This window comes from Mizuhopecten yessoensis, unplaced genomic scaffold, assembly GCF_002113885.1.
Source record: "Mizuhopecten yessoensis strain PY_sf001 unplaced genomic scaffold, ASM211388v2 scaffold7915, whole genome shotgun sequence".
Classification (NCBI taxonomy): Eukaryota; Metazoa; Mollusca; class Bivalvia; order Pectinida; family Pectinidae; genus Mizuhopecten; species Mizuhopecten yessoensis.
This window is the reverse complement of record NW_018407286.1, coordinates 329,915-346,606: the sequence shown is the minus strand read 5'-3', so window position 1 is coordinate 346,606 and position 16,692 is coordinate 329,915. Positions and strand designations below refer to the sequence as shown.

At 34.5% G+C, this 16,692-nt stretch overlaps 1 protein-coding gene across 1 annotated transcript in view; it reads right to left on the bottom strand.

Annotated features, from left to right (window-relative positions):
* The window catches only part of LOC110454583 (mucin-5AC-like), an 83,046-nt gene that overhangs the window by 40,896 nt on the left and 25,458 nt on the right, over window positions 1-16,692 (bottom strand). Inside the window, exons 8-18 of the mRNA XM_021504171.1 lie at window positions 16,393-16,518; window positions 15,203-15,259; window positions 11,395-11,460; window positions 8,592-10,418; window positions 5,635-5,688; window positions 5,193-5,249; window positions 3,269-3,379; window positions 2,060-2,104; window positions 1,462-1,554; window positions 593-640; window positions 86-157 (exon numbers count right to left, since the gene is read on the bottom strand). Of these exons, the coding sequence (XP_021359846.1) occupies window positions 86-157; window positions 593-640; window positions 1,462-1,554; window positions 2,060-2,104; window positions 3,269-3,379; window positions 5,193-5,249; window positions 5,635-5,688; window positions 8,592-10,418; window positions 11,395-11,460; window positions 15,203-15,259; window positions 16,393-16,518 (2,556 nt within the window). The remainder of the gene's footprint in view (window positions 1-85; window positions 158-592; window positions 641-1,461; window positions 1,555-2,059; window positions 2,105-3,268; window positions 3,380-5,192; window positions 5,250-5,634; window positions 5,689-8,591; window positions 10,419-11,394; window positions 11,461-15,202; window positions 15,260-16,392; window positions 16,519-16,692) is intronic.

Sequence of the window (16,692 nt, the reverse complement as noted above, 5' to 3'; positions counted from 1 at the left end):
ATAAAAGCAGAAGGTGAATATGTAACAGTATTTCATTTGTACGTATACGACACAAATGTAATTAAACAAAACATTGAAGTCTTACCTCCCATACCGCCGCCCATACCACCGCCCATACCGCCGCCAACTCCACCGCCTCCACCGCCCATTATGGAATCTAAAAATTGAAAATGAAAAATAATTAAGTGACCGTAACAAAAAAAAGTACAGAAACCTGAGTATCATAGACACATTACATGCAATAGCATCAACATATTTATTACAAGTAATTGCCGTTTTTCATCATCACTTTTAATGCAAATTATGTCATATATCCTACATATAAACCTCTGATGTCGATATATAAATCATTAAGTAAAAGCAACTCTAAATTTGCCAGAAATAGGTGTTGTCGAAAGACGAGAATAATTAGAACATTTTTGTCAAAATGAATAACTGAGTGTGCCTTGTACGAGACGAATAAAACCAAGTGAACGGATAACAAAAGGAAACAACACTTTATACTTTTATAGTATCGAGTATTTAGCACCTAAGTGTTACTTGAATGTTACTAGACACAGTTAGAACTATATATTATTTTCAATTTTCTTACCAATCATCGACTGCATATCATTTCCACCGCCTCCTTGGCCATTATTAGCTGCAAAACAGTAACACGCACGGTTACAGTGAAGGTTATTAGGTTATAACAGTTAAAAAGCAACGATACCATGACATAAACAAAGAAAAATATATACAGGTATGTAACAAAGGAGAGGCAAACAACTATAAATGTTACAAAGAACAAACCTTATATTACAACTATAGCATATTACTACAAAGAACAAACCTTATATTACAAATATAGCATATTACTACAAAAGACAAACCTTATATTACAACTATAGCATATTAATACAAAAGACAAACCTTATATTACAACTATAGCATATTACTACAAAGAAGAAACCTTATATATCACAATATCATTCAACAACTTTCGATTCCAGTGGTGCGCAATAAGTATCTTATACTTTTTGTCGGTACGACTTTTTTTGCTTAACAGCTGCAACGTTTTGTTGTCTCATTAAATGGAATTTGTAAAGAGAAAAACACGATGGTTTTTTTAGGAGGCACTGTAATCTAGTGGTAGGACGCCGGACTCAATTAACGGCACGGCACTGTGTTGTATCTTTGAGCAAGATAGTTCACTCCGCTTGTTCCAATCTACATATCTGTAACTGAGTACGTGGTTGGGCAGTGCTAGAATTGCTGAATGCTAGTTGTGAGCGCCAAAGTGGCAGCACCGGCTGTATGCTCCCCAGGGAGTTGAGAAAGATATTGGCTGGTTACAAAGGCCCTATAACCACGGATAATAATTTGTGAACCGCTTTGAAACGACCTACGAACTAGGTTGTAATGAAGCGGTATATATGATCCTCGAATTAATATTACTATTATTATTATTATTTTAGTTTTTACCCATCAGCTTGGTCATCATCTGGTTGAACTGTTCCTGCTGTGTGAGAGGAGCTGCCGTCGTGGTAGTGGTGGGCGCAGGCTGCTGTCCTCCATCTGATATAAACAAACCAACAGTTATTCAACGGTCAAAAAGTCATCCTAAGTAAACATTTACAACAGCACATGAACGTTCCGTCCGTTTATGAGTTATCTGTGCTAAAAAATTGTCTCTAAAATAAGAAAATATGTCTACTGTGTTCTGCAAAATATGTAGAAATACAGAAAAATGGGTAGAACGCTATGAAACACTGATAAGCCTTATTAATGAACCCCTTTTAAAGCGACAACAGACAATTTACCGTATCACGTAAACAGCGTCAGTATAAATTCAAGCTTTACAGATTAGACCAGCTCCATGAATGACAGTCCATTAATACAACCCAAAGTAGACAAACAAAACTGAATGGATACCAAAGCACTGAAAAAGACATCAATGTTTCTTAGAAATTCTGAGGGATACTATTTTCCTCTATCAAATGTGAACATAATAATGACGTCCGTACATAAAGAATGTTGCATACAGAGTTTCATATCTTGATACGACGAAATACATTCTTACTTAACATTCCGCTGAGTTGTTGCCGCTGCTGTGGACTGAGGCCGCCTGTTGACAAAGGAAAAAGAGAATACTTTTAACAAGAAAATATATTGTCAATAAAATCGCGCTGAAATTAGATTTTTTCGTAAGAACAAAGAAGGACCGTGTAGCTTTCGCGTTTTACACCTATTCTAGATAGAGAACTCGAAATTGTTTGGTATCATCTTCAATGGTATCCAAACTACTTCAGAAGCAAAGACGCACGCAAGTCTTAGACGAAAGCTGCCAACAGTTTATTAAAATAGGAAATGTTTCTTTATTACAATAATTTCTGTTCAACATCCTGAATTTGTTAACATTGTGTAAATGTAATTCTACGCATCTTTTCGAAGAAAATAATTGTATGTAATGTTATCGATGCATTATGAAATACAATGTTTAGAATAGTACCAATATTATATTAAAATCTACCAGAACTGTTTGATATAAGTCGAAATATAGATTAGAATGAATGCGATACTAATGTTACCACCTACACTTAAACGCCGAACTATTTGTTTGTTTGAGCATTCTGACATATGAACAAACACATTTTCTATTAAGTATTACCAATGTAATGACATTGGTACCATTGCACATGTTAAGTAATAAAAATCAATATTATGTGCATTATCGTAACACTAAAATAATATCGTCCCTTTGAAAGTCAATACTAATATAGTATCATAACTATATGCTCACTTTTACTTATATTACATTAACTTAAGCAACATGGAACCGGAGAAGGACATCCTAGCTACAGAAAGAGGCGCCGAGACGGGATTTGTTGCCCGTCTCGGGATGGGTCATTCATAGATTACCAATTGTTATTTAGTGATATGTGAAAACCAGCCTCAATCAATAACGCGTCAATAACCATTTACAGCCAAACACTCGTTATTAGATGGCGCCGACCTTCAGGCAAATTTTCTATAATAACGTTATTTGTCTTAAATATCTTTACTAAAAATAACTCTCTCTTCAATCTAAAACTTTCTGAAAGCTGTTAGTCTTTTTTATAAAATGTTAGTCACACTAGCCACTTTCAATATTCAAGTTTATGTTTGTCTTTTATCTTTACGTTTGTGTGATGTTTTTATTTCACATTTGTTTTTGTCGACCGTGTGTTGGCCATAATGACCATTCCTGTGTTGATCGGCCGTTCAACATGTTATAATAATGATAACATACGTAGGAACGCCTGGAATCCGCCTCCAGACTGTTGTGGGGGTGTGATCGGTGGACTTGTTGGCGGCTGCGCGGACATTTGAGCGTTGTTACCAAAAGACGAAAGTGATCCAGCTGTGAGACAGACACAGGAATACGATATAAGCAGAAGTAGAAGTAGGAAAATGTGGAAAAACACATACGGCAGCGTCAATATACAAAACAAAAACATACAAGTATAAAATGTACCATATCGCCGGCAAAAAGTAAACAATAAACAGAATATTATATAAATGCATTAGGTCTGACGAAAATAAAGTTTAACCTGAAATAGAGAAAATTATCAAATCATCGATGCCTATTTTAGTCCACTCCTCCGATAGCGGAACAGACATAACTTACAGTCATTCTCATTATTGAGTTTATTTTCCAATGTTGCTTTGGGGTTTTTTTAATTCTTAAATATTTAAAAGTTTCCTTTTCACCTTTAAGAAAACACTTTTGTACTTCCGAGTCCTGACATCTACAAAAGTAGTGTTATAAACTACAGGTGACTATATTATGTTACCTAATGAGATAATTGTATTTGAAATTAGCACAAGGTAAGTGAGCAACAACCAATGCTTTAACATTGTAATGTCACAATGTCACAACGTATAACACACTGGTATATTGGTATGCATTGTTTACCGTTATGTAGTTTATTTTCAACAGTAATAGTTGTCGTAATCTACGGTATTGTGCTTTTTCGTCGTTTACGCCTGAACCTTCAATACGTAGCTGGTATTGTGACGTCGCAATCCTGACCGTAGATATATCCCTACCATACTATCTTCCATCAGGAAAGCATTTTCAATGAATCAGATGTTATTATTTAAAAGTATATAAGCGAGGCCAACAGTTTACCAAGCGTGCCTGCAAAATTTAGTAGGTCCCTGGAATTAGTGGAAAAGCAGCAAATGTCACAAAATGTATTCACATACAGTATGAGACCTGGGTCACAACATTGGAAATTATCAAAGCAAAGCAATGAAAATAAAGGAAAAGAAACAGAACGTTGCCGAGTTTGTATATATATTTTTTTAAATCGAAATCATATAACATTGTTTTGATGGGCCGTTCATTTTCACTATTCAGCCGCTTGATATGCACACAAAATATGTGTAGTGTATCATTACACTTGAGTCTAGTATAAGTGAATGTTTTCTATGCAAAATATCGATACGGAAGCAACACATTTTAATCGAGGTCAAGTGAATGTTTTTCTATCTTTCCCCGTATCCTGCGCGGGAGCATAGAACTGAAAGGCTAATGAACGTATTTTGTTAATTTCCCCCATATCTATGTCTAATCATTGTCAATAATAGATTTGCTATACCAGTTCTTTTAAAACTAACGTTTGGTGGTTTCGTTGTGATTTACAGAATGTTTAGTTTTTACAGAATTAAAAAAACAATAGACCCTTCAATATGTTATTGTGTAGGAAAAATAAAAAAAAATGCTAATATTTGGTCCAAAATCCCATATGCTGAACACATACATATTAACGAGTCGTTCTATAAGCGCATTTCATTCGTAACCGTTATGTAATACAAGCAAAACATATTTGTGATTGTTGCTATAGTTTCACACAATTGTTTGTTGTTTTTGCTTTATAAGAGAAGCATACATAATTGTTATCGCTTCTGCAATATATGTGATAAATGTAGGCAGTTATTGTAGGGGAACTTGCTAGTCATATATTTGCTATATAAGTGTTTATATCTATCGTTATATCATATACTTCAATTACATTAAATTTCTATTATTTCTGTAACATATATACGCAAGTCCTAATACCGCTGTTATATATAAAACACAGACGTTATCAAAAAGCAAAGCACAGCGAGATAAAAAAAAAATGCTAGGAGCGTACAATCCCTCTGTATTCCGTAAGGAGAAGACTTACCTAGAGGAAACTTATTTATAAGTGTCTTCAGTTTTTCCATTACACTCGTATCAGTGCCTAATGATTATACATCGTAATATGTAAGTTTCCATCCATAATCTATACCGATATTAAACCATACTGCAAGGATATCACCGGGCATTTCGAGTCCCTGAGGTTGATTTCGCTCTCAGATGTATGTTTTTTATTACGGGTTATCTTTCCTTATATGCTTTATAATTTGAATTAATGTAAAAATGAATAAATAGAATAAATGACTAAAATGAAAACTTAAGACTTATTTGAATAACACTTCTCTTCGTATCACAAAATGATTGAAGTAACAGCATATCAACAGATTTTGTTCTCAAGTAACATAAAATAAAAGAGGAATGAAAATGAAATAAATATATTAAAACAATATCGTGATTCCTAATATAAATATAAAGTAAAGATTACTTACTTCGATCCTGTATCTGTACAACTTGATCTTGGTTTGGTTGTTGTGGTGCAGCTACTATTAGGATAAATTAAAATAGATATAAAGTCATAACCCTATGATCAATAATACAATGGCAGGGTTATATTTTTCTCCTTTAATACACTGATTCATGATCTACCGGATTTATATTTGATATGTTAATAAGACATATGAACTACAGAACATAAACTGTCGTTTACTCATACGATACATAGAGAATAATACATGCCTTTTTCCATATCACACCCAGTATCAACCCTGGACCAATATCAGCCCTCGGGCCTTCGGCCCTTTTGCTGATATTGCAGTCTCGGATTGATACTGGGTGTGATATGGAAAAAGGCATGGTTTATTCTGTTTATTACATACTTACTAATAAAAGCTACTACTTTATAATCTATTTTTCTTTTGAAATATTGAAAAACGAAAAAAAAAAAAGTGTGATCCGGGTTTTGCGCGCTGATACGGGTTTTGCGGGCTGATACGGCTTTTGGGGTGTGATACGGCGAGGGCTGATATGGGTAAGAGCAATTGTGTCGTATCGCATATACAAAAAACCCGTATTTATTAGTAAGTATGAAATAAAATTAAATACAGTAGATGTTGTTCAAAAATAAAAGCAAGATACGATATTTTAAGAGAAAAAGGATTAACGTATGGTAAGATATCAAGAACATCGAAAATGCAATATAATCCGTGAATTTCAATACATTTTACCTCTTATTTGAAGCTATACTCATAGTTTGTTCAATGTTACTCCTGTTTAGGCCGACCTAATTTATTAAAGTATAATACAACATAAAGAAGGCAGTCCTGAATTTGCAGTTGGACATGATAGCTGTGTTCATGGAATGTAGAGATAATGAACGAATCGCATTAAACGACAATGCTGAAATAGGCATGAAGTATATTTCTCGTTATTGCGTTATCAGAAGCATGCAAACGAAACTAATACGATGCAGCAAAGTCTAAACGCACATTTACAGTGTGAAGTAATGCAAAACAATAACAAGAAATGGAACAATATATTTGGTTTCAATGAGAATAAAAAACGAGATAACTGCATAACACTACGCAACTGCGACGAATATTATTTGATATATTTCTATTAAGTATAGAAGAAAGACTAAATGCCAAAATATCGCCTAAACAATGTATATTATCTCAGAAATTTCATCTTAGAAGTGAAATGTCTACAACTAACAAATACAATAAACAAAATAAAAAATAACACTCTGCGTGGAAATGCTAGCCACAAACACCTAATATGATTAAACAGTTTCTAGTCAGTTATATGCAATTCACACAAATACAAAAATGATAACCATAAAATGTATTCCTTCAAAAAAACATGTTAATACACTTTTATTTCACTGTACAAACACGTCCATAATCATCATAACATGGCACAATCATATACAACACAGTCTATATACATACGCAGTTTCAGTGAGTTCGCAGATTCAGCTCGCGCGGAAGCGCCATTACTCTTTGTCTGCAAAGAGGTTTGCGTACTTGATCGCAAACCAAGTTTAGTTAGCAATGAGGAGAAAAGTTTATGTTGTGCTCTAAGAGATGTTGAAGTTTGAAGGTGACCGCCATTTTGCAAAATTGCTTCTGTTATGAAATTTCGGATATTAATAAGACAATAGACGCGTTGTCTTCTGGGTGATATGCTATGTGAAATATATCAATATTAGGCGCGATTCTATTTTCTATCATGTGATTATATGTAATGAGTAGGTGTGTTTACGTTTCCGTTGAAACTAAAAGCTAAAAGCTTTCTCAATTCCCTTTTTTTTAAATCTTCGTTATACAAAATTGAATAGCATTCCTGTTGTATTATTTTTTATTGATGTTTGAAATGTATATGAATTATGAACACGTTTGTAAGTTCCCTTTGTTAAGTGTGTTAAAAAGCGAATGACGCAGCTATCGTTATCATGTTTCAGTGAAATGCAATTTATTTTAAAAACTTAGGTGTTGCGGAATAGCGATGCGTCGAGTTATTTTAAGCCACTTCATCTTGCTTTGTATTGTATGTTTTTTTTTCTGCTTTTGTTTTTGCTTGTTTTTGTTTTCCATTCCCTAACATTTATAACGGCATTCCCTTCATTTGATGAAAAAGCAACATCATACCAAAACAACCAATGTCTTGCCCTTGCTTCTCGAAAAACGAACATTAAAGGAATAAACGTCTCTTCAAAAATTGCTTTTTGTCATTATTTTAAACAGGTCATAATTGCATGTATGTGAAAGACTTATGTACATCAATTAAAGGATTGTTAAGAATTACATCCTACTAAAATCTGAATTTCAGGTTAAGAAAAAATTTGGTCAATACCGATTATTGTTTCACAAGATTATTTATGCTTATTGTAATTGATACGACTTATAAATACTTTGTGGAAGAACATTTAAGTGAAGGAAGGCTGAACTCCGAGGCATAATGGTCAGACAACCTTCCAATCCAACTTCTCTATGTCAACAATGACAGCAAAATTGTCGCAACACATCGCATACATAGGTTAAAATAGGTTGTTCTTTGAGTTATATTGGTAAAGCTAAACATGCGTGCATTTTAAAGCCATATATATATGTCAGCCTCGTTGATGGTTAACAATCATAGATAAGACAGAGAAAAATAATAGAATTATCAATTTTGTTATACGATAGAAAATATACTTTTTCAGGAAATAGTAAGAATTCGAATGTTAAATTTTGATCGAAATTTTGATTTTACTTGAAATATGTTAAATTTATAACAGTATTGACGTTATTGTATAGTTATTTACAAAATGAGTTTATTTCTAATACTACACCACAACCACTGTGTGAACGACATACAAATGGCTTTAATCTTTTTTCTAATTTTAAATCCGAATCAGAACATTCTGATTATTCCATTTAATTCCGGACGACGTCTTAGTAAAACGTACCATTACGTTGAAGTTGAGACAGAGGTGTGAACGGCAGGCTTTGTGGGGGTTTAGCCTGGGTCTTCTCAGAGTTTAAAATGGTGTTTACACCAGATCTCCCAGCGGCGCTAAACGCCGGGACTTTCGCATTGGTCCTTCTAACTGTTGCTCCCAGTGAAAGCTCAGCAAGGGTTGGAGCGTTATAACTCGGCATTTGCGTCGGTTCAGCGAAGATAGAGGATGGCATTTTTTGATTATTTGCCATGCCTTGTAACTGCTGGAAGAGACTTCCAGAACCTTGCATGATTGCATCCATTGCAAAGTCCAATGGCGGAGCTGACGTCACTGTGGGTTTAGTGATTGGAGTGGTTGTAGTAGTTGTTGTTGTTGTTGTTATTGTTGTTGTTGGAAATGTTGTCGTTGTAGTTGGGGCCTGGGTTGTCGTTGAAGTTGGGGCCTGGGTTGTCGTTGTAGTTGGGGCCTGGGTTGTCGTTGTAGTTGGGGCCTGGGTTGTCGTTGTAGTTGTGGTTGGTGTTTCGTTGGTAGTGGTCGGTGCTTCGGAGATAGTGGTCGGGGCTTCGGTTGTAGTGGTCGGTGCTTCGGTTGTAGTGGTCGGTCGTTTTGTTGTAACTATAAAAGGCTTTGCCGTAACAGTAATATCTACAGGGTTTGTAACCGCTGGTCGCTGTTTAGACTGAAGCGTCACTTTACTTGACTGAAATACATGTGATGAAGACGTGGGTCGCTGAGGTTCGATCCTTGTCGACGCGGAAGAATTCGGTGCAATAGACGTAGTCCTGGCTACTGTCATGATTTTGTTCATGATTCCTCGTTCAAAAAACGTTGTAAGCGCAGTAAGCATATCCTTTATCTGGCGTAGCATTTCTTGTTGAACTTTGAGATTATTGGCTGCCATAGTTTGTCTTTTCTGTAGCTCATCCATCGCATTTCTCTGCTCTTGTAGTCGTATTTGGTCTATTGTTGTGGAGAAAGAAGGAGCGTTACTTACACCACCTGCAGAGCCAGTATTATTAGCGGGTACATACCAGCTCTCAGGAATGACAGAAGACGTCGGTGAGGCGACGGTGGTAATAATCGTACTGATTTCGGATCTTCTGGTAGTAGTAAGCTTCGTTGACGCACTAGCAGGAACACGAGGTTCGGGACTTGTTGCAGCTTGAAACAGTGTGTTCACCCGAGGACTTACTGTAACTCTTTTCATCGTCGATCCCGAAATGTTTGACGTTAAAGTGACAGGGATCCCTTGCATACTCTTTGTAACTACTGGCATTTTTGTCACATCGAAAGAACTGGCTTTATGTTGTGTAGTCATATGCTTCTCTCCAAGTGTGGGAGGAGAGGCTTTGGTTGGTGAAGGCTGTGTAGAATTGACAACGCTTCTTGTTGTAGTAGATCGGGTAGGGTCAACCGTCACCGCAGCGGGCTGACTTGTTGGATCAAATGTTTGAGTAAAGGCATTACCTATTGGGTATGCGGTCGGGTTGGCAATGAGATGATCGAAGAAACTAGCAGTAGGTCTGTTTAATATAGAAGAAAACAAATTTGAATTATCTGCTATGGGTGGCATAGTTCCACTAGGATCAAAGAGTGAACCGAATGGTGTCTCTCTTGTTGGTGGTGATCCTATCGTTGATGTTTGCCGGGACTGGAAGATGTTCAGCCAGTCGTTTTGGGCAGCCCCTAGATTAATTGGGGTACCCTCTGGGTGATCAAGAACTGGAGCAAGGGTCGGCCATGCGCTACTCAGGGTCGAGGGCGGCCACTGAGGGGACAGGGTGGGCGTTTGACTTGTCATAACGTTGGTTGTCTTACGTGCCGAAACATCATCTGGAATAACATAACCGTATAACAATAATAAACATTATTTCTTTACAACAATTGCAATTTTGAAACCAGTTATTGCAACTTATGTTGGCACGGATGCTAGCAAGTGGGACATTTTAAAGGGAAGGAAGCTGGAGTACCCCTAAAAAGACACATCTGGTCGAGCAGATTAACGGATAACTGTGCAAGTCCAATCGTCGAATCGAACCCCGGTACCCTTGGTGAAAGGCGATAGCGTTTTCTGCTGCGCCTTTCATAACCGTAAAAGAATGCTGTGATTTGTAGTGAGAATAAAAAAGATGCAGTCCTGAAGTTTCAATTCGAAAGGACAAAGCCGAATTCAAAGCCGTTATAACAAAGTCAGCTTCAGCAGCCGACAATACGCGAAAATAGAACACCAGGAGTCTCCGCAATTTATTTAAGGTCGCTTTATGCCAAGTTAGGTGTTTCTATATTTCTATAAGTGTTACCGATCAAAATTCGCGACGTTAAACTCCATATTTATTTACACCGTGTGTATTTATTTAAATGTCGCTATAACAGTAAGTTCATACCAAAGGAAAGCTGCACGAATAGACCTTTGAAACTACAAGGAATGTAGGACCATGCGTTTTAGAACGGTAAGCGTTTATTTTGCTTTATCGAATGATGCCGTGCAAAACTAAGTAAAATGCAAGTGATGTCACCTGATCAACTAAAGCAACAGAGGAATCTAAACAACAAAGAATATATAACATGTGCAAATGGAAACTTAGTGAACGGCATCTGACTTGCCCGAATTCGTCATCAACGTGTATTTCTCAATATTCTGTGAAAGTTGGTCGATAGCAGTGTACAGAATGTTTTACAACTTGTATTTTTACAGTTCTTAAATTTCGTTTATACGAAAACACAAAAAAGATGTATGAAGACAATAAGAGATATGCTAATATATAGCCACAGTACATGTTACATAAAACCTCAGTGAGCATCAGCTTACTTGCTGCCAGAGCCAGAGCGTTGTCATTCTGAGCATCGTTGGCTGATGTGGAGCTCGATTTCGAATCTGAAATGGTTATATAATGTTAAGATACATAAAACTCGTCTGGTAAATGATGTATGTGTTGATGTATTATATTTATAAAAACATATTTTTTCCTTTAATTAAAAAATGTAAAGCAGAAAAAAACTATATAATTTTGATGTTAAAACAAGTAACTTGGTATAATATTACAATTAGTATCTACTGAAGGAAGACATATTAAATGATAAGTGTGTATTACTATGCATCTAAGCTTGTCTGGTTAAATATAAAAAAAAGCGTTATAAGGCAAAAATACTTACATCCATGTTACAACCCAGAAGAGTTAGGGAAAGCAGCATGTTAGTGTCAAAATGTTAGAAGAAATAATCGTTAAATCTTCAATTTTCCGTCTCGATATTTCATTTTTTTCTCGCGAATACACGATTTCACGTTGTCGGATCTACCTAATACGGTCGATGAAGTATATGTTTAGACTGGAAAAGATAGGGGTATATTTGTTTTTTCTTCATTAAAATTAGATATTGTTTTTCAGAAAATAAATTCGAATATAAGTAAAAAGATATGCATCTCCCATAAAGATGTAATCTAGCAATATTTTAAGTATCAATGTCAATACCTCGAGTATATTCTTTGACACCAGCAAACAATTGAGCTGTGTATCACAGACAATCACTGCATACATTTGCAGTCACATTTTAAAACAATATTTAAATATTTTTATAAATATAATAATTAATGAAATGAAACAATGCAATATATAGACGTGACGTCATGACGATTGTTCGTTAGCATAATTGTATTGAAGTTGACATCATTTTCCAATTTATGAATTTGTACAATTCTGTAACTTACAAAAAATAATGTTTGTCTCCATTCTAAATAAGTACTAAAACTTTGTAGAAATAATCAAAAGACTTTTATGCGTATAAATGTAGAAACATTTTGAAACATTATTTCAACGGAAGGTTTTACTGAGTACTCTACGATTGAACGGCGATTTTTTTATATTTGGTTACGTTTGTAGTATTTGTTTTTATTATATGTTTTGTTTGGTATTTAAGTCGCTGTGTGGACATTTTATGATCTATGTCCCTTTCGTTTGCTTACAGACAAAGGTATCATTTATTTGTTGGCCGTTTTGTCAGTGTATGATTTTCATTACATTGTGTTATATAAACTGGTAGCGAAGCCGACCATTGAACACGTAGCAATCTCACTACACAATATTTCACCACTGCAAATTCAGACTGCCTTTTTAAAATGTATTAATACTAAACGAGAAATTTGTGACGTTATCAAAGTCACATGTGTTTATAGGACGCACCAATTAAGGCGGCGCCTTGCGATCGCAGTTGTTCCATCAGTGTTTGCGGTACAGATAATGAGGAATGTACCATGGCTAAAGGCTCCGGAGCTGTAACGAAGTAAAAGTTATACATGATAGTTAATAAGAAAAAACTCATATGAACAAAATAAGGATACAACATTTCTTTATCCCAATAAATATTAACTAGACATACGAGGAAATGAACCATACATTTGGAAATTTTGTTTGTGGATGCAAAAAACTCGAATAAGGTAAATCCTTGATTGCATCATATGGTCAGTTCGTCAATAAGGATCCATCACTGTTACGTGAGGTAAAAGAATGAAATATGTATCTGTCATTTGTCCCCAACCGAATGCTGCATACACGAAAAAGAACAGGTGCCCATAAGAAAGTTGGTTGAAATTATTTATACACGAAAAAACATTCATATTAGGCTTCATTTCAAGAATGATTTCTTGAGATTTAACCTTTTTTTCGAGTCAAGCGCCCTTGTTAAAAGATGATATTTGTAAATGTGGGGAAAAAAGAGCCTAAGAGGAAAATGTGACTTTAAACCCTTTTAATATTACGGATTTACAAAATTTGGATACGAAAGATAGTTTATTCATCATAAAGTGTTTCATATTAACAGTGCCAGAATAACTTCTAGCCGTTAAATCGCCGCCACGTCTGTCCTCGCCCGGAAGGAGTCGTTCCCTGTTTTGTAACAATGATTGGTGATACAGATGTTTATAATGATCACGCTGCTCCACACAACAGCTGTGTTTCTATCGATGATCATTGCACACCGATCGGAAACATGTTCATAATTATATATAGAGAGAATATTGAGTATCAAAAGGTTGTAGCCTCATTTCCATATGACAAGAAGGTTAGTCTTTTTCAAAATAATCTACAGTAATATACAGCAAATCTACTTAAAAATAGATAGTGCCTCTTGTTCCAGTAGTGCATGTGCAAATATTTGCAAATCAGAGGGAGAGACAAAAGTGGTTATGTTAGTTCATAATTATACTTTATAATTACAAATTCCATCAAACGTGCAAAAACAACACATGCTTTCAAGTCATGCGGAAAAACACAGTTTTCAACACATGCATCGTAATTCCACAGTTAACATAATGACCGTTTTATTTAATGGTGCCCAAATTTCACAAACATTTATTGACTGATTGGAATCCTTAAGCTTATTTTTTAAATTTCAAAGTACGGCTGGAACAAAGGGTAATATCTATATTGCTTTGCTTTTATCTCACGCAATTGTTTTTGATGAAAAATGTTAATTTCAATTTTAGACATCTCCATTCGTAACGGAACGTTCGTTAATTTTACTCATAGTAAATTATAAAACAATTGAAAACTCGACTGAAAGGTCTAATTTATTTCATGTCAAAATTCATCTTTAACTCTTTAATAACTTCGAATACTTCCTTTAAGGGTGTATTCTTCGCACAAGACACCCACAATACGACTCATGTTAAATTTGACTTTCATCATAGTTCTTTTAGTTTGGTGATTGATAGTATTGTTAGGTTACACAAGAATGGATGGAAATTTGAAAGATTCACAAAAATGAATTCATGAGATTATTGAATAATATTGAGTAAACTTCATGACGGCGAAATGTCATTGTGACAACAACTGACTACGTCTGCATTTTGCCAGTTGTCCTTTACGTCTGTCTGAGTTATCTCCCATTTTACCAATGGGTTTAGATACAGGACTTGAAACTCTTACATTAGTCCTTCAATAGCATTGGTCCCATAAATTCACAACAATAATTACAAACCCTATTGCAAATAACCCCGCACTAAATCACTTTGTAAGGTTATAAGTTAGTGTGAGATGTGTGTTATAGTAAGTAAGAAAATGAAATCACATATACTTAACAATGAAATATTGATCTTTAAGAAATTTAAAAATAACAATATCATATCTGAAAATTGCTTATTATTCTTCAATTTGGGTTTACTTTGGAAGGCAGAGGAGGACGGTTTCTATAGAAACACTAAAACGGAAGGGAATATATAGCCTACCGTACAATTACTAACATTCACATTAATGGAATAAAAATCAAATAAAAAGACAAAAAAGGAAAAATCCTAAAACTAATGAAATAAAAAAGTAACACAGACAAATTGGTGCATAGTTGATATATAGTCAGAATTTGAAACTTCCGAAATGTCTTCAAAATGTACAAATATTGTTTTTTCTTTAAAATCGCTCGATTAACATCTAGAATTGCAATAAATGTGTATGTGGTTATGAATTACAATATTTTTGAGAATATTTTGACTTAATGTTTCAACATTCGAGCACTACAATGTATATGTGAATTCATGATTAAAAGTGTTAGGCGTTCCCCAAAAGTGATGTCTAGAAATTAACCACGTGACCACCTAACACTGTTCGTAACCGACATAGTGGTCGTACCTGGCGTCGTCGTAGTCGTAGTAGTAGTTGTGGTGGGGGTAGTTGTTGTTGTCGTAGCTGGTTAACAAAATATATCACTTGCTTTGTAACTAATTGAAATGATTACTGTGAACCTGTCTAAATCACATTCATTACCAACCGATGACAGCATCGATTATTGACCAGTAATAAGAGAGGATAGGGTCAAACACACATATCACATGTAGTTTTTAACCAATCGAAATAATTTATTATTAACCTGTCTAAATAACATTCATTTTTACCAGAAAATAACATCGATTATTACCAATTAAAGGAAACCTTGGGCCAAACACATATGTTGCACCTGTACAATTTGGTAATATATACATTATGCCTTAATGAAATAACAGTTGATTAAAATGCGTATAACCTTTGATACAACTGTGATCATGGCTTAAATGAGTACCTGTATTTACGTGGATAACTATGATAGAAAATTTTGTTTTACTTTGAAAATAATGGCATTGACTCTGATAATTTCAGTTATTAAGTGCTGATAACTGTGATTGGTTTATCATAACTATTGTTGATCATTAATCTTGATGTAAAATAATCTATAATACTATAAAGATTTAAGAATGAGTTCATGCTTATGTCTGATTTTAGCAATAATATAATATAAACAGTATATGTGGTGATTTTAATGGTTCATCCATAAATATAGGACCTTGCATTGGTTGATTTTTTCATATAATATTTCTGAACGAATTTTTAATGTTTCATGTCAGTGAGACTCAAACGATGTAAGATGAAAAAAATCGTTAGGAACGTTATTAATCATGAATTAAATGTAAACTATTCGAAAAGTACGTCCATCACGTGACCACGATATTTGATCTTCTGTTTTCCATGTGACCACTGTCTATATAAATTAGTTCATCATTCATTATAATTCCATAATGCTAAAATAGGTCATGTTAAATAGGTTCATACGAAAAATACCTGAATTGATTATATTCAATAAGTAATATGGTTATCAAATGATAAAGAAAACATTAATGTAGCATGCTAAACATAGAGTAAAGACCCACTGAATAAACTTAATAGATGTGTATATAGATTTACCAATATAATAGATGTGTATATAGATTTACCAATAAAATATATGTGTACTTGATACGTATATAAGAGAATATAATATTTTTGATAATAGATATATTTGGTTGTACCTCGTGTTGTCGTTGTGGTGGTTGGTCTCGGGGTGGTAGTGGTTGTTGTGGTGGTTGTAGTGACTACTTGAGCTGCAGGACGAGGTTTTGCTGTTGGCATATTTTTCTGAGAAACAGAAGCTCTCGCTGAAAATGAAAGTAAAGAAAAGATGAAAATTAAAACTGTTACACTTGTTTGTTGTACATTTTTTATTTTGATGTCATGTTAACAAATGAGATTAAAATAAAAATAAAAGTTTTTAAGTTGGTTCTTTTTTGAAAATTGGAAATGCACCAAATGTTATTTATACGGAAACAATT